This window comes from Elgaria multicarinata, chromosome 1 (genome assembly GCF_023053635.1).
Source record: "Elgaria multicarinata webbii isolate HBS135686 ecotype San Diego chromosome 1, rElgMul1.1.pri, whole genome shotgun sequence".
Lineage (NCBI taxonomy): Eukaryota > Metazoa > Chordata > Lepidosauria > Squamata > Anguidae > Elgaria > Elgaria multicarinata.
The window spans coordinates 11,245,873-11,268,089 of record NC_086171.1 but is presented as its reverse complement, the minus strand read 5'-3'; the positions used below and the strand labels follow the sequence as shown (position 1 = coordinate 11,268,089).

Below are 22,217 nucleotides of genomic sequence, written 5' to 3'. Positions count from 1 at the left end.
TTCTTGACCATTGGCCATATGAGGCTGATATGAGCTGAAGTCCAAAGTTTGGGGAAGGCTGTCTGAAAGCAACAAAGTGACTTTAGATTTGTAAAGAGTGATAAAAAAATATTGCTTATTTTCCCATTTCCCCCCAAATTTCTGGGTTTTTGTTCTGAACCTCCCCAGAAAAAAGTTTTTTCTATAGCCTCAAAATTTCTAGAAATTTTACATCTGTATAAGAGGGTGGAATCATTTATTCATTTGAGGTCTTTAACAAAGCTAGAGAGATATTTAGTTCAAAGTTTCATAGAAGACATTCTTAAATTATATTGAAAAAGACAGTAAAACATGGCAGATTCCCAATAAAGATAAAAGATTTATGCAAAAAAACTATTGGTTAAAAATTGTCTTTTCCCTTTTTAATTGAAATTGTAATATCCAGGGCTGCCCTGTGTTAAAATTAGAGCAGAACACTATCAGTATGGTAAAAGAAGTCCCTTCCTGAGCTGTTGCAGCACCAGTTAAAGTACACAAAACAGTAATCTTAATAAAAACTGCAAGTCAAACTTTTATTCTACCATTTCAAGGGGAGAAGCAGCTGTATTAACATAGCAAAGAGGTCTACAGCAATATACATCTGCCCAAATGCTTGAGAACTGACACTGTAGGTCAGAACTAATGTCTTTGCAGTGCAGTTAATTAAACCCTTAGGTGCTGATCCAGAGTGTTACAATGTTCATACAGAACTTCACTGTAAACAGATTTTACTCATTTAAATGGCAGGGCAGTTCTACATTCTCAAAAGGCATTTATGCATGCACAGCTGCAGTATTGTTTGAAGAAGATGGGTGCAAGGATAATAAAAAACAGCTCCTTTTATTTTACAAAACATACGGCTTTTAAACACCCAGGTTTTACATTAACAATACCTAGTTGCATCTTACCCTTTTTACCCAAGTTATCCATGCTCTTTTAATACTTCAAATACAAGGTCACAAAAATAAAGTCTATACATTGCTCTTAATGGCTTAAAATTAATTCCAGGTATTATAGAAATCTAATTATTAAAAGCAACTGCTAATATTTTGTCAATGTTACAAAAAATACAATAGCTTGGATATTGGGATGTACATCTCAATATAGATCAATAGTAGAAAATGCAATTCTGACTGGAAGTAGCCTTTGACCAATGCAATTACAATACAAGTCAACATAACTGTGTACATAAAAATAGATATATATTTTTTATTAAAGAGTCATTTGTCCCTTCAAAAATCTTGTCTGTCTACAAATAACGTACCTTGGATCTAGAGTGCCCTGTTTGCAAGTAGCTTCTATGCGTGCATGTGCACACATACAACTTCTGATTTCTGCCAGCCCCGGTTGCAGGCCCTGCACTACAAACCCTCACAATTGGATTTTCAGGAAGCACAAGGGACTACAGTGGGAAAAGAGGCAGGAAAGCCAAGGTGCATGCACAGAATATTGCACATGGCTCTTTGGTTCCAAGCCCCTATATTTAAAACTAAAAATATAAGATTGTCAGTTAGGCAACTATAATACATCACGAAAATTGCATTGAAAATGTGCAAAAGAAGTTCAAGTTTCTAGTTATCTATTGAAAAATTGAATGGTATGCTTTCGTTTCATTATTAAATGCAAAACTAAACAAAACAGTTATACTATATTTACGGTATCAGTCAGTGTATTGCTATCGTCTGTGTTCTTTTCTTGAAGATGTGTTATTCTTCTATTTGTTTTATTCTTCTATTTTACCACTATTTTACCCCCACAAAAATTCCTGTTTGTCACATACTTTAAACAGATTTCATGGTATACAGGATAAATCTTGTTGCACATGAATGCTTGGCATGAGCAGCCACTACAACAATGGCAAGTGACATCCAGTGTTACCCAAATGCTGTAAATGAACTTTAACTGCACTGTATCAGGCTGCTCTGCATTGCAAATTATATACTGAGGATGGGGTGTTTTTTTTATACAAATGAATGTCTTTTTGACCCAAAGCAGAATTTGTATTATGTAATTCACACTGATATTTTTGGAATATAGGGTATGCCTTAATTTTTCAATAGTAGGTATTTCAAGTCATTGAGCTGGCATGTTTGTCTAGTCCAGTAATTAGCCATTGATGTGGAACTTTTAAGCCTTATTTATAATAATTTTGGGATCCCACAAAGCATGTCATAATGAAATTTGGGACCTTATTATTTACTCATAAAAATTAAACAAGAGCTTTACTCACCCAAATATTGTTTTTGGAATGTCACAGAACAGCTCTTCTGTGTGAGAAAATTATAGATGGGAACATTAATGTGTTTTGATATCTAAGCTGGGAAAAATGAGGAAAGAAACATTTATTTGGGCATAATAAATATACAACAGCACGACTCAGGACACCGTCTTTCCAAGAACAGTTTTCAATAGAGGCATTTGACAGACCACGGAACACAGTACACAACATTGGTTCATCTCAGATGGAAGCCTTACGGTCTGGGCAATGTAATGCTGAATGTCTTCCTGATGGGTGCTTCGCATTTCAATGAAGCCTCTATAAATGCCTCTGAAATGAATTGCTTCACAACCCACTGGACAGAGTCCACATGATACACTTCAAGACTCAGTCCAGCGGTACATGGCTATGCAAAGCACATCAAAACCATCCACACAAATTGCTGATGTGATAGAATGATTTATTTTTCTATTACAGGCAAGTCATGAGTGACTTGTTCTGAGGTAAGTGTTCGGGCTGTGAAGGACACCTATTAGAGAGGGCCCCTGGTATGATGGTCCTTATTCAAGCTCTACTGTTTTATGGCTGGACCATCTCTGCTGGGATGAGATTCCCTGTTGTATCCAGCTGCATACATTTACATGAGCAAGCAGAAACAGGGCATTCAGTATGGTCCCTGGACAAGAAAGGAAAAGTAGTATTATAAGATAGTATGAAAGCATTTTTTTAAAAGTTCACATGCTTTCCCCCTGAAATGGTCTATTTGGCAGCATATTGTATCAAAAAGAAATTTAGATTCCCCCCATACAAAATAAGAATAAAGCATTTTGATATTTAGTAGAAAGGGCTTACAAAACAAGACACAAATAATTATAAGGTGTAAAGAAGTATAAGAAATATGAAATGTTACATTTAAGTTGGATAAAAATCTAGTTTCCTTTTTCCAGAGCTGCTCTTGCCCATAATCTACTCCACAACCCTTTTCATTTTAGCATGCACCTATATATAGCTATAAGATTTCTCCAAGCTTAGTAAATCACAAACTGCATTTTACAGGTGCCTCTGAAGTCTGGTCCAATCCTTGTTTTAGGAATGGAGCATGTTATTCAGACCACACGACTGAAATTTATTTGGTTAATAGAAATGGAAGGATGAATGTAAGAATGTGATGCAAAACAACAAGCGACATATAGTGCATTAGAACAAGCTACAAAATGTTCTTGTATATAAATGATTCCAAATATGTTACATGGAAATGTCAATTGAATGTAGCGGAATACTATGTCCATTCCCCATAGAACCATTTGTAATTGCATTTGTATAGAACTCTGGGCTAAAACCAATGTGTTAAGAGCTTCTAGAAAGAAGGGGATAGATTTTAAAGGGTAATACAGCTGCTTTGAGATAAATATTGAGCAAGCCACATGCCTCAAATGTTCACAACATGGCATCTGCCATTTATTGTGATAATGGGAAGCTTTATCCTACAACCTTAGGACATGCAGGTGAATGCAGAATAACAGAGTTCACCCGGAGAAGAAAAAAATGCCCTTGACACCAAAGTGTAAAGTGCAAAAAAGCCATTCGGACTCCACTTGATATAATGAAGTCGTCTATATCAACTGCCTGAGTCTAGAGAAACGTTTTTTACAAAATAAGAACTAAGGCCAAGTTCCAAAGGACCATGCACAGCTAGTTCCAGAGACTTTTTTCTCAAAGTCCCCCATGCCACATGGTGAGCATTTTTTGAAATGGGAACTTCAAAATCAGCATGATATATCGGCCTGGTTCAGACAACACGCTAAACCATGCTGCTTAACCATAAAATGGTTAAGAGAATGCATTAAGGTTAATGCATTCCCTTAGCCATTTTGTGGTTAAGTCAAATGGTTTAGCGTGTTGTCTGAACCAGGCTATCATCGAGGACTGCTGTTCAAGGGAGAAAGAGACAAAAATTCCCAAAGGCCACACACAAGCTGTTGAACATGCCTGAAATAGCTCTTTGGATGCTGGCCTTTGGACTTCAAGAAACATACTGCGTGTTTATATGATCCAGGCAAATATACTGAATGCATTCATTCAACAAGTACCATAAAATATTACTTCTGAGAGATAAATTCAGGAATTGCAGATAGTCAACCCTGAACTGTGTTTCCTTCTTAAATATGATCTATTCTTCTGTGGTCCATTCCACATTATGGATAGTACATCTCATTTTTGCAATGAAAAATAGATTTAAGATTTTAATTTTTTTTGTATAGTTTGCAACGGTGCAACCAAACTTTAAATATATCAAATTTGTCCCTAGGTTTATTAGCAGCCCTTTCATTTGCTGTTAGTCTGGGCATTTCTAGGGCTCTGGTCTCACTTCTCAATGCTATTGTAGCCTTACATTTTGTAGAATTAGTATTTCAGTACTACATACTGGCCTGCAAATCCAGATTTTAGATAGGAGGGATATGGGCAGCATAGATGTATGCAACACATTATTTTTTGTTTCCTTACCTGAACCAGCTAAGCATGTGTCCAGCATGACCGCCATGCCTACAGTTGTGACACCAGGTAAACCAGTTGTTGAACTGAGCTAATTTTTTGTCTTTGCTGAGATCCACCTTTTCATCAGACTTTGATCCTCCTATGCATAAGAAAATATATTCAGTGCATTTGCTTCCATTGTAATACGGGTCGCTTAAAATTAGAAAAGACTGAAGTGGCAGGGAAAACAAGAGTTCTAACGTTAGATAATTCAGAAGAGAAAGATGCAGTGTAGTAGTCAGCATCTCAGACAGTTACATTCCTTGGGTTAACTGTCATTAGCTAATTTCCACCCAAGGTAGGAATTCTTTTATGTAGATTTTAAAAGAAAAAAATGTGTTTAAATATTTTAAAGTATTAATTACATTTCGAATATTATACAAATTAAGGATTAGATTACCTGACAATTGTAGCTATTTTAACAAACTAAGATCTCATGCTTGGCTCCAGGTTTTGAGGGAAATAAGCAAGGGCCCTGTGGCATTACCCCACAGTTCTGTTCCCTTAGGTATGTCTGATTTTGTATGTCTAGTGAGTGCAGAATGTTGGGCTGAGTGGGTGTGGCTGATGATGCTGTGAAAGGGGGGAGGAGTATAAATGGGGTTGGTTAGTCGGTGGGAAGTTGGGAGTGTCAGTTAGGATTGTCAGTGGTGTGAAGAGTGAAAGGAGGTAAGATTTTAAGAGACTTAAGGTTACTCTTTGTATTAAAACTAGTAGATTAAGGAGGTTTACTTGAATTTGAAGTAACTAAGATCTGGTAAACAAAAATAAAGGTTTTATTTTGTTTTGTTACCTCAAACCACGTGTCTGTTTGGCTTTATCACCTGCTCTACAGTTACTATCGTAAATGCCTTATATATAACCTTCAGTTTACTACATACACAGTAAAACCTTTTCAGATTCTAGCCTTTACACTCTCATATGAGGGAAAGGTTGTGTTTTACCCTACCCTCAGGTTGTTCAAGTGGTGGCGCTTGGCTTGAGGAGGGTTTGTGTGCGTCAAGGCCTGGTGTGTGAGGCCTGTGTCGTGACAGGCCCCTTCAAACATTATACATTTCCTAAATAGGAAGCACTAGAGAACAGGGTAAAAAAAGACATTTAGTGAAGTGTAACCACCACACAGTAAACCTGATTCACACAGCTATTTGTATTTCTTAACCGTGAGTTGTTTGAAAGCATACAGTAGCAAGCAAGCATGCTGGCTCACAACCACTTGCCCACTTCCGGTATGCTAAATCCCTGGGTTCTCCGTGATATGCAAATCTAGAACTCTGGGTTGTTGAAGGAGACACAATCCAGAATTAAAACCCAATGGGAGCATCCAACTGTGCCATTCCACTAGCCCAAGTCACATTATGCTAGCAGAAACTAGGTTCCAAACTATGAGCAAGAAGAGAATCCAACTAAAGTTATGCTTGCACAAGCACAACTGTGCAAACCATTTTGCAAGCGTAATGCACAACTGCTTGCACAACAGAAAGGTTCAGCAGAGCTATGCTAATGCTATTTGAGTTTGGGGTGTTACATTGAGGGCTACTACGCTAAGGACAAACTGGGTTGTGTCTCCCTCAACAACCCAGAGTTCTGGGTTCACACATCACAGAGAACAATCCAGCAATGGAGTGTCCCTGGGTTGCTTAAGTGGGAAAGCAGTTGGGAGCCAGCATGCTAGCTCCTGTATGCTTCCAAACAGCTCATGATTAACAAACCCTGGGTTATTTAATTATGCAAACTGGGTCAGTGTGTGCATATAATGTGGCTAAAGTCAACAGTCGTTCTCAGCATGTATATTTGCACTGTAAGTGATGTGTGAAAATGCCAGACAGAAGCTAAGATGCAAAGAAGTGCAGAAGTAGTCCTGCACACACAAGCCACCTTTGGGCTACATGGCAAACCACTTTTGAAACAGACTTTCGAAGTGGTTTATAATTTTGTATGTCTTGTGTGTATGTGCACATGTATGCATATTTAAATCAAAAACATCAAAGATTCCCTGAGTGCATCAAAACTCAAGCATACACCTAAAGAAGCTCTTTGGATTCCAGCCATGTTTTACATACTTAAAAAAAAAAAGAACATATAAAATTTAAAATGGCCCTTAGAATTCAAGAATTCTTACTTCTCAGTCAGGTGTTCAAACTTAAACTACAGGTTCCTTCTCTCTGTGCCAGAGTACTGACATTTAAAACAAAGAAATCTGTTCAATAGTATTCAGACAGGACTATATTTAAAAACCACACGGGTGTAGGGGAGCATGTGGATTAGAATAGGAATGGGCAGATGGTAGATTGGGATCTACTGGGTGATTTGCAATAGATACCAAGGATTTCTGACTGTTAATAACAATAACTCCCCCTGCCACCCCAAATTAGGGTTTTGAAATGAAAAATGTTTGGGGGTGGGGAAAGAAACAATATTTGTGTGAAAGGACTGTTAAAACAAATTTCTGGACTGAGATGCACTTGGAGGCGCCCCGTTCCTTATTTCTAAGTGTGTGTCTGCCTCTCTTTCTGAGCCATTTTTATATACATGGCTCCGGTTTGTAGATCTTGCTGTTCTAGGAAAAAACAAAGTAGATCTTATAATCTTGGATTCTGCCCTCGCTAGGATTAGAAGAAGGCTTCACTTAAGGATGAATTAAAAGAAAGCTATATCCCAACAACAAAAATGAGGCAGACGCTGATAAAATTCAAGTCAAAGCCCCTATTTAGTAGCTAACTTTAAGAGAATCCCATTCATATATGATAGGTAGTGGGAAGCAGTTAAGCAAAATAGACATTTACACTAAAGCTAGAAGCGTGTGAATTAATTGGGTGCATTCAACAAAATGGGAGGCATTACCTGGGCAGCTGGACACTGGAGTGCCCATATTTATTAGACAAAGTGTGCAGCGAGGAAGAGGCTTGCGGCAACCAGGACAACTTGTGACTTTTGACTTGGTTGGGGATCCACTTACGCCATATTGACTAAAACCTCGGCCCTGATGTGGTATGCTTGAGCAGCTGTAGGAGATGGATTTTCCACAAAAGTTGCAACTTACAAATACCTGGCAGATAGAAGGGGGGGGGGGGGAAACCATAATCTCTCATATCTTTTAAGTAATGCAATTGTAACGCAACAGTTTATTCACTGGAACATTTTTACTTTCTTAATATAGCAAAACAACATAAGAATCCAAAAAGGGCTTTGAAAATTACAACAATTATTGAAACTTAGAACAATAATTCACGAGTAAGGAAGCTGGAGCGGGGAGAGCAACTGCATTCTTCCAATTCCTCATTGCTTCATGAAAACAATCCTCCATTTTATGGATCTTGTGTTATGGTATTAAACATATCAGTGACCTGGTCCACACATAATGGCAACCTAGTTTAAAAACTGATGGATTGTCATGCACCAACAGCACACCCACCTCTTCCACTTTTACTCAGCAACCTACAATTAGCTCTTTTGTAGGTTACTGAGTGTAACAGACAAACCCAGATTATTGGGTTGCCTAGGGGTTAGACAACCCAAGAGTTAACTCAACAACAAACCATGGGTTAATTGCTGTGGTTTTTTTAGCTCCTAGACAACCCAGCGGTCCAGGTTAACACATCAAGCTCAGCAACCTATAGAGGAGTCGATCATGGGTTGCTGGGTAAAACTGGAAGATGTGGATGTGCTACAGGCAGTGCACCCACTCTCTCCAACCCATGCACAACAACCCGTTGGTTCTGTAACCAATGGGTTGCTGCTACATGCAAACCAGGTTGTTGATATGGTTAATACCATAACACAAGATCCAGAAAGTGAAGGATTCTTTTCAGAGAGCTGTGAGAGGATTTGGGAAAACTCAGCTGTTCTCTCCACTCCTGTAATCATCTAGCAGATGCAGCAACAGCCAAAAGGCAACATCTACTTGAGGACAAAGACAGCACCTTAAAAGGTATTCTAGCCATCTGATAAATAGCAAAATAGAGGCAGTGTACTGAGGCTCTGGAGGTTGCTTAACCAGCTGGGGTAAGGAAAAAAGGATAGGATGCAAGGATAGGAAGTTTGCCCATGGCAGTATTATTTATTTATGTAGCACCTTCTGTATACATGACTCTTTACAAAGAACAGGTATGACAGTTTGCCACCCCAAAGGGCTTACAAAACAATAGAGGTAAGGAGGGAAATGGAGGCATAGATAAGCAAAGGAAGATGTGATGATTTCAATTACATGTACTTTGGCTTAGTTCCAACAAAGCATAGTGATTGAGGAGTGGGCCAAAGGCTTCCTGGAAAAGGTAAGTTTTGAGGAGGGACTTAAAAGGAAATAAGGGAGGTGGTCTCAAGGAGATGTTCTGGGAAGCAGTTCCAAGCATGAGGGGCATCAAGCAAAAATGGGCAGAATTCAAGATACAAGAAGGAGCAAAGACCACAGGAAAGGATACATGCAAAGAGATAAGGAGGGGAAAGGCTATGGCGAACATTGAAGATAAAGACAATAAGCTTGTGTAGGATCTGGAAGCAGACAGGAAGCCAGTCAAGGGGTTTAAGAAGTGAAGTCATATGGTCAGAACAATGAGACATTGAATAATTTTGACAATGAAGTGCTAATATGTGAGTGGACGAAAGCTAGACAATGGAAGACCAGCAAAAAGAAAAAATGAGACTACAGTAGTCAAGACAAGAGATGACCAGGGTATGGACAAAGGTTTTCTTTAGATACCAGGTTTTGGTGGACTTTCTATTTGAACATAAGAACTTGGGAGGACATCAGTTTGTCACTAGTGGCTAGGACAAACACCCCACAAACAACTGGATTTTCCCATTTTGCCACCAAATGACTGCTGAAAGAAATCTAAGTAATATTGCATAGGAGTTCTCGGAGTCTAAAAATCATCTGAACTGGATTGAAAAACACAAGGGGAAAGAAAAGGTCCACTACCTGTTGCCTTAAGTTTATAATGAAAATCAAGTGAACCATTTACAGTTGTGACAATCAACCCCATCCTTGCCAGTTTATGGGCATTAGCTAGATTTATTCATTCAGAAAAATTAAAACACTTACCTGTGCTAAAGGCTTTGAACTGGGATCCAGCTTACTGCGATGGATGTCAAATTCTGCTCGTTTATGCCAAAACCTCCATGCATCTAATAGATTCCGGTAGTTTTCAATCCAATATTGAACCCGCTCATCTTTAAGTACATCAGAGGGAGAACCCTAAAATGTAGACATTAATCAACTAAGAAGATACACAAATGGGAGGAATGAATTGTGATGAAATTGAGTAGAAATCTTGTGATAGTTGCTAAGGCATAGGAAGCTGGCTAGAATTTTCAAGAAGAAGGGTTCTGCTCCTGTTTTATGGGCTCTGATTAATCTGTGATTTCCCCCAAACCACAGAATGGAAAGGAATGTTTTAGAGAACTAGACAAAATAATAATAATGAAAAAAGCATCTTCCTAGAGATGCTTCATATTTCACAAAATGAAGTAGTAGAGTAAGTTATGTGTGTCACAAAGGTTCATAAAACATAGGTTTTGAAATTTGATTATTTTAGAGATACAAACCTGAAGCATACAGTAGCTTGCTGTCTGAACATCTCCTGTTCTATCAACGTAACTTTCCATTAAGTCCACTCCATCCTTTGTGAGTCCTGTCAGTAGGATTCCTTCGAGGTTTCCACCTTCTTTCATTTCATTTGTTAGTTTTTCAATGAATCTGTTCAGCTATTTAAAAAAAAAGATCTTTGGCTCTTGCCCCAGAATTCCTCACCACTAAAACTAAATGTCTCAGCAGGTCCATTACAGCAATAAGATCCTGATATTTTTTTATTGAATTATCACTGTTCAACAATAAGAGTAATAAAACTATCCATCAACTGTACTCAATTTCAAATGTTTCTAACAGAATACGTAACAAAATTTGATTCCATGCCAACATTCTATAAAGGCTGTAAGTCTACAAATGTTACTAGCCCACTAACTCACACATAATGCGTCATTTGTGATGCATCGATGGCCTAAAAGAAAGACTCTCCATCCTTTCGTCTTAAGAAACACTTCCCTGTCTCTATACTAGCTAACAAGAAGCATTTTGTACTATTTACAAGACTGTATGATCATTCAAATAGTAAAAAGTTACTCTTGTCCCAATTGGATATTATAGGTATGGCCATAAAATTCTTTGTTATGTGAAATCCTCCCCCACCCCACCCCCACTCAAAAGAATGACAAACATTGAAGAGTATTGTCATATCCCTCCCCTTGGGTTCCCTTCCCTGAGGCTATGGGTACATGTGTTCTGTGTAAAAGAAGGGTCTCTTCTTACACTTCAACCCTTCCCTTTATACACCCTCATACTCAGTTTGAGGAATGCTGTTTCCCCACTAGGCTTGACCACTCCCTTAATACCGCTGCTACCATATAGGAAAGGAAAGGAACCTCTCGTGCAAGCACTGAGTCATTATTGACTCTTGGAGGGACGCCAGCTTTCGCTGACGTTTTCTTGGCAGGCCTTATAGCGGGGTGGTTTGCCGTTGCCTTCCCCGGCCGTGATTACCTTTCCCCCAGCTAGCTGGGTACTCATTTTACCGACCTCGGGAGGATGGAAGGCTGAGTCGACCTGAGCCGGCTGCCTGAAACCAGCTTCCACTGGGATCGAACTCAGGCCATGGGGAGAGTTTCAGCTGCAGAAACTGCTGCTTTACTGCTCTGCGGCACACAAGGCTACCATATAACCTTTATTTAATACCTTTGGTCTCACTGAGAGGCCACCTATGATGAGAGATGCCACACTGCTGTGAACAAAATAACTTAGAATTTATTAATTACACATAAGATGGCAAAGAAGATTAATTTGTACATTCAATAAAAGCTCTGAAATTAATATTTCATTTATTCCGAGCCTAACCTCACTCCTCTCTCTCTCTCTATCCCAAAACAGCAAGCAGGGTGTCCTTGCACTCTCTAGGTCTAAACCCCAACTGGCTCGCTAAATAAATGACTTACCCCTCTTTAAACCCCACACTCTCCACCAATCATACACCAGCACACCAACATTCCATTCACTCTCTCACACACCTTAACTTACCATATTAACTCTATACAAAGGACACAAACATTATCATAAATATACATACTAACCTGTACCATAACTCACATAGCTGGATATTGCAAATATATTATTACTTATCTTACTCAACCCACTATGACTTCTAAAAAGGACCTGGAGCAGCCTTCCCCAACCTAGTGCCTACTGGATGTTTTGGACTACAACTCCCAGGATTCCTGACCACTGGCTATGCTGGCTGGGGTAGATGGGAGTTGAAATACAAAACACCTGGAAGGCACCAAGTTGGGAAAGGCTGGCCTAGAGGAAAGCAGGAAAATATGATAAGCTCACCTGCGCATCCGTCAGGAATTTACAAGCAAATGCCACTCTGTCTCGTACAGCTACGTTACTTTCATACTGAAAGAATACAAAATATATTAGCATTAGGCTAAAAATAGTCATCATTCCTAAAAAATAAATAAAGCTGCTTAAATATTAGAACAATTCTATATTTACATTGTTTTAAAGTATGTACAGCTTGCAGCTCCAAAAAAGCAACCCATAATGATTAATTATTCAAACCAATATGCTGAAAATGTATTCTTTCCTAGTTGGTTGCTGATAGCTTTATATGTTGCACCAACTTGGTTTGATTTCCAAGCACCTCCTCACAAATCTGGGGGAACTGGGGAACAGGAGAGGAGTACTGATTGAAGAAAAACAACCCAACAGAACCATGCTAAACAAATACAATGGGTAATATCCAATGATTGTCCTACATAGAGTAGATGCCTTGAAATGAATGAGACTTAAGTTCACTTCAATACTATTCATTATAATGGGTCGACTCTACATAGGACTAACATTGGATACTTCCCGATCTCTTAAGTATATCTAAAGAAACTCTTTAGATCTTGTTCCCCTTCTTGTAAACCAGTGTTCATTGTTTCCTTCCTTTTGAATTAACATCTCCCCTATGTATTGTTTACTGAATTCTTTTTAAGACATCATCACTACCCAGAACTATTTCTTTAAACATGTGAACTACCAGATCAAGTTCCTAATTCAGTATCGAAAGATCCCCAAAGACCAGATTTGCTCCTATATGTATTTCATTGAAGGGCATTAAAGTTAACAAAAGTAGCTTACCAAAACCCCGTCATAAGAACCTGATTCACTTGTCAAAAAAGCAAACATGGCACACAGATAAGGGTTGTTTAGCTGTAACCTTAGAGTGCTGCACATTTCCCTCCACAATGAGTTCTTTTCATCTGTATACCCTGATAATGCCATGGCCACTACATTGAGGTTTAGGTCACCTGCAGAGGAAAACAATGACAGCAAAATAACCAACATTTCAAGCCATCTAGTTCCACTTTCAAAACTATAGGATGTTTTGAAAATACAGTCGAAATGTTTTGTTTCAAAAGACATACGAATCTGTGCTTCTCAAGTGCTGCAATCTACTACTGAAGGGGTGTTCCCCAAAAGCAGCTGTTCTGGAGCCTGATATATACCTCGCTCTATGAAGTGGTGCAACTTCTTGATCACGATGAACTGTCTTGCCAAGACAAGCCCTCTAATACAGGCTGAAGTAATAATTATCCACAGGAGTTATTTCATACATTGCACTTTCCTCATGTACAACTTTTAATTTTGAACTGTGGCTCAGAGTGACCAATCCCAAGACTTCATCTAGTATTTGGTAAATGCTTAGGTTGAGGCTTTTTGGTCCCACTGCTCACACGTCCTCTGCAGCCGTGACATCAGAGTGGTGGAATAGGACTACAATGCTCACATTTCCATCCCAGTTACTGACAGAATTGGATTTGGGATCCAGCCAATATTTTCAGCATACTGAGTTGGGTCCAAAGATCCATGAGCTGAAGGAACATGGCCACTAGCACTGTTCAGTAAACACTTGCACAAGCCAAAGTGATTGAACAGGGCTGTAATAGCTGGGTTCTAAGCAGTTCTCCTGTTTCTATAAGTAGACATATGTCTTTCTATCTGGTGCAGTTTTTCTCGTGCTGTGTTTTAGTGTGTGATATATTTATTTTATTTTATTTATTTAAGGATTTTTATGCCGCCATTCAGCCAAAAAAGGGTCTCACGGCGGCTTACAAAAGTATTTCTTGACAGTCCCTGCCCACAGGCTTACAATCTAAAAGACATGACACAAAAGGAAAGGGGATTGGGAGGGAGGAGGAGGAGGGGGGAAAGGAAAGCAAACTCAGGCACTACAATCTTAGTTGCAAAGTTCAGCAGTTACAGTTGACAGCAGGAGGGAGGGGGGCTCTCAGCTGGAGCTGGACCCAGGCACGGTGGAGAGATGCCTGGCTGCTGCTTCCTCCCTCACTGGTGGCCTCTCCAGAGACAGTTTGTGCATAAACTGTCTCTGTCTATAAACATATAAAGCACTGTTTGCACGTAGAAGGGCTCCTTTGGATCCAATCCTTTGTAACGCCAAAGAAAACATAACATCTAGTTAACAGATGAGTGGATCTAAACAAAATACCATAAAAAACACACCTTGCAAAAGTCACAAAAAAACACAACAGGTACCTTTTCCAGAAGAAGCTCCTTTGTTCAGTATCTGTATTGCTCGTCGAATGTCCAAGTTGAATAGCGCAACAGCAGCAGCTCGCTCCCAGTCTCCTTCTTGTTCCAAAGAGTGCAGAAAGGGTTCCACATCCAGATCTGTGCCTTTCTTTATCCACCCACAAAGCTGTAAAGCCAATGATCTCTCCTCGCTCAGATACTGAATAATATCTGACTGTCGGTCAGACCCACTCCTGCTATGCCTGATGTTCTCTGTTGTTCCTAAAGAACAAGGCACTTATTTCATATATGGAAAAATACAGTCTAATGACACTTCTGTTACTAAGATGAAAATAGACGTATTGCTAATGAGGTGTTTTTTTCACCTACTAAACAATCATGTGGCTCTTCTTTGGGCCGCAAGTCTAACCAAAAAAAAAAAGACTATTTTTTTTGAAAACCAAAGAAAAATAATATATTTTAGGAATCTGGCTTGGGGTACTAAGCTAAACTGTGCTTCAGAAAATCCACTCTGAAGAAGACAATTCAAAGGAAAGGATTATTTTTTTTTAATCACAGGCATTTGCATTCCACCCTTCCTCAATGAACCTCAAAGTTGTGGACATGGGGCCATTCAATTTTTATTGTGGGGCACATTAGGCCTAAACTGAAAGTCATTCATTTTTTTTTTAAAAAAAACAACACCCAACAACTTGGTATTTTATTAAATAACAATTCAGTCAAAATGTACTTACCCATAGAGGTTTTCACAATAGATTTGATGCCTGCATAAACTAAAGATCCTTTGTTTCCTGTGAATTTCTGATCCATATCTTCAGTATATTGCTTCATAAGTATTTTCAAGTATAGGAAATATGATATTAGTAACATGGGGTGGCAAAAACTGTACTGCTGTGTTCTGTGGCTTAGAGGTATCTACTTTGCCACCAGAGTTGGCTTGCCTGAGCTCTTGAAAGAAATTAACCATGGCTGGGATCCAAAAAGCTGCTTAGCCCCACATAAATTCTAACTCAGTGGAATTTATATGAATTACTTTTCACTCTGAACAGCTGTCACCTATATCATATCATAAACTGGTTGCAGAGTCAGACCATGACATTAATTAGAGTTGGGATGAAGTGAAAGCCAGGAGTGGTCTTGCTTTTCAGGCCTAAGGAAATTTCAACGCCTAGATTTCTTTGGTTGAATTAATGTTTTTGGAAACCCCGTACGTTTGTTGGCTGTTTTGGTATAAAATTTTGTTAATATCTGTATTTCTCCTAATGGTTTTAAACATTATGCAAAATTGCTCTGGGGCATAATTAATTTCTTGCATTTTAATCTTAACTTTATTTTCAGGTTATTTGTACTATCATCACACGTATGGCTAAGACAATAAACTGAACAGAATAAAACACATATTTCAATAAGGAAGATTAGCCTTCAAACTATTGGAACAATCACATGTTGTATGTATCAGATAGACAATACTACTGGTTTAAACAAAGCAGTTTAACTGCATAATGTCAGAGCCATCCTCACCCTATAAAAGAACCTGTAAAAGGTGCATCTTCCTAATCCCATTGTGTGTCAAATCCATATGTTCCCAATAGCCCCATCTCTCGCATTTTCCCTCTACCTCCTCTCCCATTTCATCGATTTCTGTGGCTTTTGAACCTTGAGAGCCCACCTCCCCTGCACTAATACCACCATCATCTCTGTTGCCATCAATGGATCATCACTTCCTATTCTGCGATTGTCAATGTACCTGAGTCCTAAGTTTCTGTTGCTGCTTATATCCCTCACCTCATGTCTAGGCAATTACCTGGCTCCTTTTTGCCGCCTTGTACCTTTGGCCACTCATAGTCTTTCCTTCACACCTTGAACAACAGTATTCTTCAGCATCAGAAATCAATGCATTCAAACAATGCTAGGAAGGTAATATCCCTTTCATCTGTATACTTGACCTGCATCCCAAACATTGTTTTAAAGGATATAGTGCAGAGTGTACCAAAGTGATTTCAGCTGTGGGTCTTCATTTCCTGCTAGAACATGGTTTCTCCAGATCTGTTCTGTGTCAAGGCCGTACCTGGATAAAGCCCTGAGGCGCATTTTGGTGGCTATGTCTTTTTCTAAGGAACTGGCTTTCCCTTCTTCTGTGCACTCATACAAGTGTCGGCCACATGCCCACATCAAAGAGGTAACTGGGCTCCAGGCGAGAGAGATTCTTTCAAACACAGTGAAGTCAGACATAGTCCTGTTGGGTGTCACAACTACCATGCGATTTTGGTTGGTGGGATGCCACGCAAAGGAAGCAATGTAGTGTTCACAGGGCTGCACGCTTCTTTCAATGATTGTAGGTTCAGTTTCATCCCCTATAGGTGTAGGAGTGTGCTGCATATCATACAGCTTGATGATGTTACTATCCCTGGTTAAAGTGGCTAGTAATCCAGTTCTGGTTGGGCACCATGCTACTTTTGTTAAAGGCTTTGGTTGTTCTGTTAGGGTTAACACAGGTTTTTCAAACTTTCTAAGGTCCCATATGGCAACCTGACCTTCATAGAAGGAAGCCACACGATCATGGAAGTATGGATCAACAGTTACACCCTGAACAGCCTTGGTATTCACAAACATTTTTTGGCTTGTATTTCTAAGGTCAAAGATAGCCAGGTTGCGGTGCATTCCAGCTAAAAGAAGCTTCTGATCCCGTGGAAGCCAAGAAAGAGAAAGGCAAGCATCGTTCTGCCCTAATTCATAAAGTGGTTTTGTCACGACTAGTCCTGCTTCAGTATCTCCAGCTGAAAGCCTCACTTTCTCAGTAGTGACTGGAGTTTCTGGAGTGTATTTACTACTGATATCCCAGACCAGTACTGAAAAATCAGCCCGATGTTTATCAAGGCCAGCAGCAAGCCAATTACTGTCCAGGGGATTCCATGCCAGGGTATTACACTGCCGAGCATGTTTTGGAACAAACTCTTTTCCTATCAAATCTTTACATTTTGAGTTGTGATCTTGGCCAAGGCTAGTAAGGACAACTCGACCATTGGCCTGCCCAACTGCCAGAAGACATTCAGGATCAAATTTAGGATACCAAGCCACACACTTCAGATATGGAGTGTCTGAATTAATGGACAAAAGAGTAGCTGTAGTTTCTTCAGATAAACGCAGTGATCCTGCTTTAAGTTCAGAACTTACAGCAGATTCAATGTGGTACAGACTGAGTTCTGAGTCACATACAACAAATCTATCGACATGATGTGGAGCCCAGAGAATATCAGGTTTGGAGCCACTCATGTCTGCCACTGCAAATTGGTACAAGTGGTTTAAAATGTTGTTGGAAGACTAGAGCTGTGTTCATTCATGTGGACACTGTTTTAAAAATAAAGAAATACAGAAGGTTATACTATGACAAGACCTTGAATAAGCTTCCAACTCCAAATTAAGATGTCTCAATATCATTCACAATGATCCCTCTCCAGCTCTTTCAGGGACAATTCTACAACCAAAGACTAACCCAGTCATTCTCCCCCCCCCCCCCCCGCATAATTTCCTTTTGTGAATGCAACTTTCTATAGTTTCTCTCTAGCGCTAGGCAAAGGATATTATCTTTATGTGTAGCAAAATGACAGTGGTTCATCTGATGCCTGGCTGTTTTTACTAAAAGAAAACTATATATACCAACACACACACTTTAATTGTTTTATAATGGCAAAGCACATAGGATGCATCTATAGCAAGAGCCACACAACATCACATTACACTCGTGCCACAGGCAGATATGTTGGTACAAATGTGTAGATTGGAAACCTGATCTAGAATCAATCTAATGTTAGTGCTGCCTAGCTATCTGTCTTTCAGTATTTTTTATTCATTCTGGGGTTGTCCAATGCAAATTGAGATATTGCATTTTCTAGATGTCTAAGGTAGTCTGCTAAAAATAAGCAGATTGTAAATCTCACATTTGAGAGAAGTTAGATAAACATCAGAGGTTCCTGGACTTGTCAAATGTCCTTTTATACATTATAGCTCCACAGAACATATCACTGAAAAAATCATAGAACCATAACCTTCTTTCAATAATAACCATAAACACTTTTTGAAAATACCAATCTAACAAACCCAAGCAACAAGGCCAGCTCCAGAGTAAGGCACGTTCAGGCATTTGCAAATGCCCCAAGACTGGCAAATTCTTGAACCCCAACTATGGTACAAGTCTCATAACTGTCTACTGGATCAAATCAAATGTCCATTTAATCCAGCATCCTACTTCCATCCATGTCTCACAATGGCCAACCAGGTGCTGAATCCCACATCATGGCCTGAAAGCAAAAGCCATCCCCTCCATCGTGTCCCTTCAGCAACTGAGGGGAACAAAAAATTCCATGAACAGATTTGCCTAATCTTTCAAAGCCATCACCACATTTTGTGGCAGTGAATGAGATGGCTGTATTAGGCATTTTCTTTGCCTTTGCATAGAGCACCTAAGAAAGGCAGAGGCAGTGCAAGAAAACTCTCCATTTGCATGTGTCACCTCTTCAAGATTAAAGGAGTCCACAGAGGATCGAACTACACGTTGCATTAAGCAGACATTTTTAAAGTGCGCTTAATGCTGCCACTTTTATGTTGTAGGAAGAGCAGCTGATCAGCAGCTGTTGGTGGCAAGGCAATCAAACAGTAAGCAATAAATTGCAGTCTCTCCTCTCTTTCCCTGGCCTGCTGCTGAGGATGGAAAAGAACAGGGGGCCTATGCCAGCCAGGAAGTTCCCTAGATCTTCTGAGTTCTGCCACTTCAAAGGGGCAGGCAGAAGTATGCAATCAAGAGAAGACAGCAGCTGCTCCTACCTCCTTTCTCTTTCTCACTCTCTTTAGGCAACATGACAGGGAGGATTGGGTCTGTCCTGCTGTCCAAAAAGTGGAAGCAGCTGTCCCAATGATTCACCTTTTCTCTTTCTGGGTAGTACAGCATAGAACGTGTGGGAAACAATTTTTGGCTCAGGGACAGCATTCCAGAAGGGAGCAGCATCAAAGTGGGGTCTAAGCAAAGCAGATGGAGTCATATGTAATTCATACACATTTGTACACTTTCCCAGCAAGCATGCAAAGCACCGTTCAATTCTATGTCTACTCAGAAGTAAGCCCCATTTAACAGGTATGGCACAGAGCAGGGGTAGGCAACCTGGTCCCTCCAGATCTTTTGAAATTCAGCTCCCATAATCCCTTATGCTTGCCCACGCAGGCAGGGGCTTAGGGGAGTTGTACTCCAAAACATCTGGAGGACCGCAGGTTGTCTATCCCTGCCATAAAGGGTTGGCCATGGACGATGCAGCTATCCTCTTATTGATTTGAGTTCTCTCTCTGGCCAATGCAGCAGTGGGGAAATGAGCCCTGTGATCCAAACCCTCCCTGCCATGCCACCCAGGGACAGAATGAGAGACAGAGAGAACAGATGCTCTTTGCTGGACTAACACGGGCCCAGCAGGGCCATGCAGAGGGAACGAACATGCAGAGGAGGCGACTTCAAGGAGCAGCTAGCATTTTTGCCTACTGACTCGCCCTGTCTCACTGTCTGAGTGGTAGGAAGGACTGGGCTCGTTGGGCCCAATCCCCATCACCACACCCCTGGAAGAGGAAGCAGCACGGCGAGCCGGCGAAAGGAAAAGACCCCAATTTGGGAAAGGGTGGTGTAGAGTCTATATACCCCAAAAGCAAAACATGTTTCTCAATCACACCTACAGTTGCGCATAGGTAGTACTCCGAGCTAGGGGGCGGGATCTCCACTCTAAACAGGGAGACTCTAAAACAAAGTCTAAACAGGGCTAGCGTTAGGAAGCTCGTCAGGCCCATACACGTGTATGAACACGCAAATTCACAGACGTGTTTGCCCGCTCTTTTTGTCAGTAGTCAGGCACACACGCGCAAGCTCCGCAGACCAGCGGGCCGTACGAGCACCCGGTCGCGAAGATGCCGTTCCGTCCCCCCAAAACTCTTCCAGATCCCACCTCCCTGGATACCCCTACGTTTCTACTGAGTAGCCTCAGTACCTGAGTCTCCAGAGCAAGGAGCGGCTGCACTGCGACCCCCCTACCCTAAAAGCGGTGACGCTTCTGCTGAATTCACCCGCGGAAGAGACTCACCCCGCGACCCCTCCTGCCACGGGGGTCTCGGTACTGCGTTGCCGGAGGGGGGAGGGGAAGGTGTGTTTGTGGGGGGGGGGGAACAAGATTTGAAAGCAATTCCACGAACAGCGTTTACTTCCGTCTTCAGGGAGACGTTCGCTTCCGGCGTGAACGGGAAGTGCTTCCGGTAGAAGTGAGGGTGGAAGCCTTGCGGGCGGGCCGAGGATTTGCCCGGCTTCCGTTCCTAAACGCACGGCAGGTGGCGAGCTTCGCGTTCCCGCTTCTGCAGCGGAGAATCTGCGTGTCTCTAGGCGGCCTCTGCGGCGCGTGAAGCGGGACGCACGAGAGTCCTCGAACGCATAGAGCGGGGTGGTTGTCTGGCCTTGAAGCTTCCCCTTCTCCGGGCAGCAGGCAGCCCGCCGACCTCCGCCTGAGGAAGAGAAGCGTTCACAAGACGGGCATTTCTTTTTGCAATGCCTCTTTATATTGCACGTGTGTCTCCATTTGCATATGCCAAGTGCATGTGGTCAATGTAACGAATTTTATTTATTTATTACATTTCTGGACCGCCCAACAGCTGAAGCTCTCTCTGTTGCGGTGGTTTGCTGTTATTAAATCAATATTTTAATTTCCTCCGCCCCCTTCCATCGTTTAAGGCAGGAGCGAGCAGCTACTACAGTGAGGAGTGTGTGTATTGCCCCCCCCTCCCCAAGCAGCACCCCTCCCCTCACTGCCACCGAAATTGCCAGTACCATTGAATTTGCTGCTGAAATTGCCACAGTGAAGGCAGCCAATAAAAGCGATTTTACAAAACAAAAAAAGGGGGGAGTGTACAGATTGTTTACAAGCAGAACAGGGCTCCTTTGAGGCTTCTGGGAACACAATTCTGCTTCCAAACAAGGCACTTGCTCCCCTTGTTTTCAAATAAAAACACTTGTTTTACCAATGTGGTTGCAAATTCAGCAGGTCGTTGGTTGTGCAGAAAACGGCCGGGGGGTGGGGGTGGCTGCATGCAGCTTGTGGGCTGTCTGTTGGACATCTTGTGGCTGTTCAGCTGGTTTGGCCTACAATACTCATCATCTCTCAACGTTGACCGCAATGGCAAGGGTTGGAAAAACCTTGTGTATGCATCTGATGAAGAAAAGCCAAGCAGCAGCCTTTTATGTGAAGGCACTGCTAGGCCTGGGCCCCAGATCTATTCTCCGGAGACCCAGGTATCCATTGGTACCAGTGGAAGGTTTTCTTAGCTTAATTACCTTGCAGGGAGCAATCTTCAAGGGGGATTGAAACTGGGGAGGGTTTTTTTTTCCCTTTTACCCTTTTACCCTACAACCCCCCACCCCATGTCTCCCCATGCTAATTAAGCTTCAAAATAACTTTCTATTGGTGGTAATGAGAGGTGTGGTTTTCCCCACATAAATTTAGGTGTTTTGCAGATGGGAGTGGGAATTTCCAGGGTGATCACAGTAGAAAAGGGAAGATTTACCTCCCTTCCCTGAGCCCACGCCCAAATCTTCCTTCCACATGGCAATTAAACTAAAAAAGAATTCCATTGATACCAATAGAAAGATTGAGCCTGAAGCTTTTAAGTTCCTAGTAGGGGTGCACAAAGTGGGTCTTCGCCTCAAATTTCGAGCTGGAGCTCTGTAGAGGCGTTTCTCTGCCCCAATTTCTGGAGCGGGTCTACTGGGTAGTTTGATGAAAAACTCAATTTTCAGGTAACAGGTATAGTCTCGTCAATAGGAATTAACAGAAATGCTCACAG

The 22,217-nt window shown here is 41.1% G+C and overlaps 2 protein-coding genes across 2 annotated transcripts in view; both read right to left on the bottom strand.

Moving 5' to 3' along the window:
* The window catches only part of UMAD1 (UBAP1-MVB12-associated (UMA) domain containing 1), a 261,328-nt gene that overhangs the window by 87,924 nt on the left and 151,187 nt on the right, over positions 1-22,217 (bottom strand). The gene's annotated exons all lie outside the window — the stretch shown is intronic.
* MIOS (meiosis regulator for oocyte development) lies at positions 527-20,553 on the bottom strand. The gene is made up of 11 exons (XM_063123274.1): positions 20,471-20,553; positions 16,334-17,705; positions 15,092-15,190; positions 14,361-14,618; positions 12,945-13,114; positions 12,147-12,212; positions 10,313-10,471; positions 9,810-9,962; positions 7,613-7,817; positions 4,742-4,871; positions 527-2,912 (listed from the first exon to the last, which is right to left on the bottom strand). The coding sequence occupies exons 2-11, from the start codon at positions 17,628-17,630 to the stop codon at positions 2,816-2,818; spliced, it is 2,634 nt and encodes an 877-aa protein (XP_062979344.1). The 5' UTR covers positions 17,631-17,705; positions 20,471-20,553; the 3' UTR covers positions 527-2,815.

What these genes read in the sequence shown, in the direction of transcription:
- MIOS (XM_063123274.1), bottom strand. Translation starts at nt 17,630, where the DNA reads ATGAGTGGCTCCAAACCTGATATTCTCTGGGCTCCACATCATGTCGAT. An exon ending in AGGAGCTTCTTCTGGAAAAG is followed by an intron (nt 13,115 to 14,360) that starts GTACCTGTTGTG and finishes TTTCCTCTGCAG; the next exon opens with GTGACCTAAACCTCAATGTA. An exon ending in CACATGCTTAGCTGGTTCAG is followed by an intron (nt 2,913 to 4,741) that starts GTAAGGAAACAA and finishes TTTCTTGTCCAG; the next exon opens with GGACCATACTGAATGCCCTG.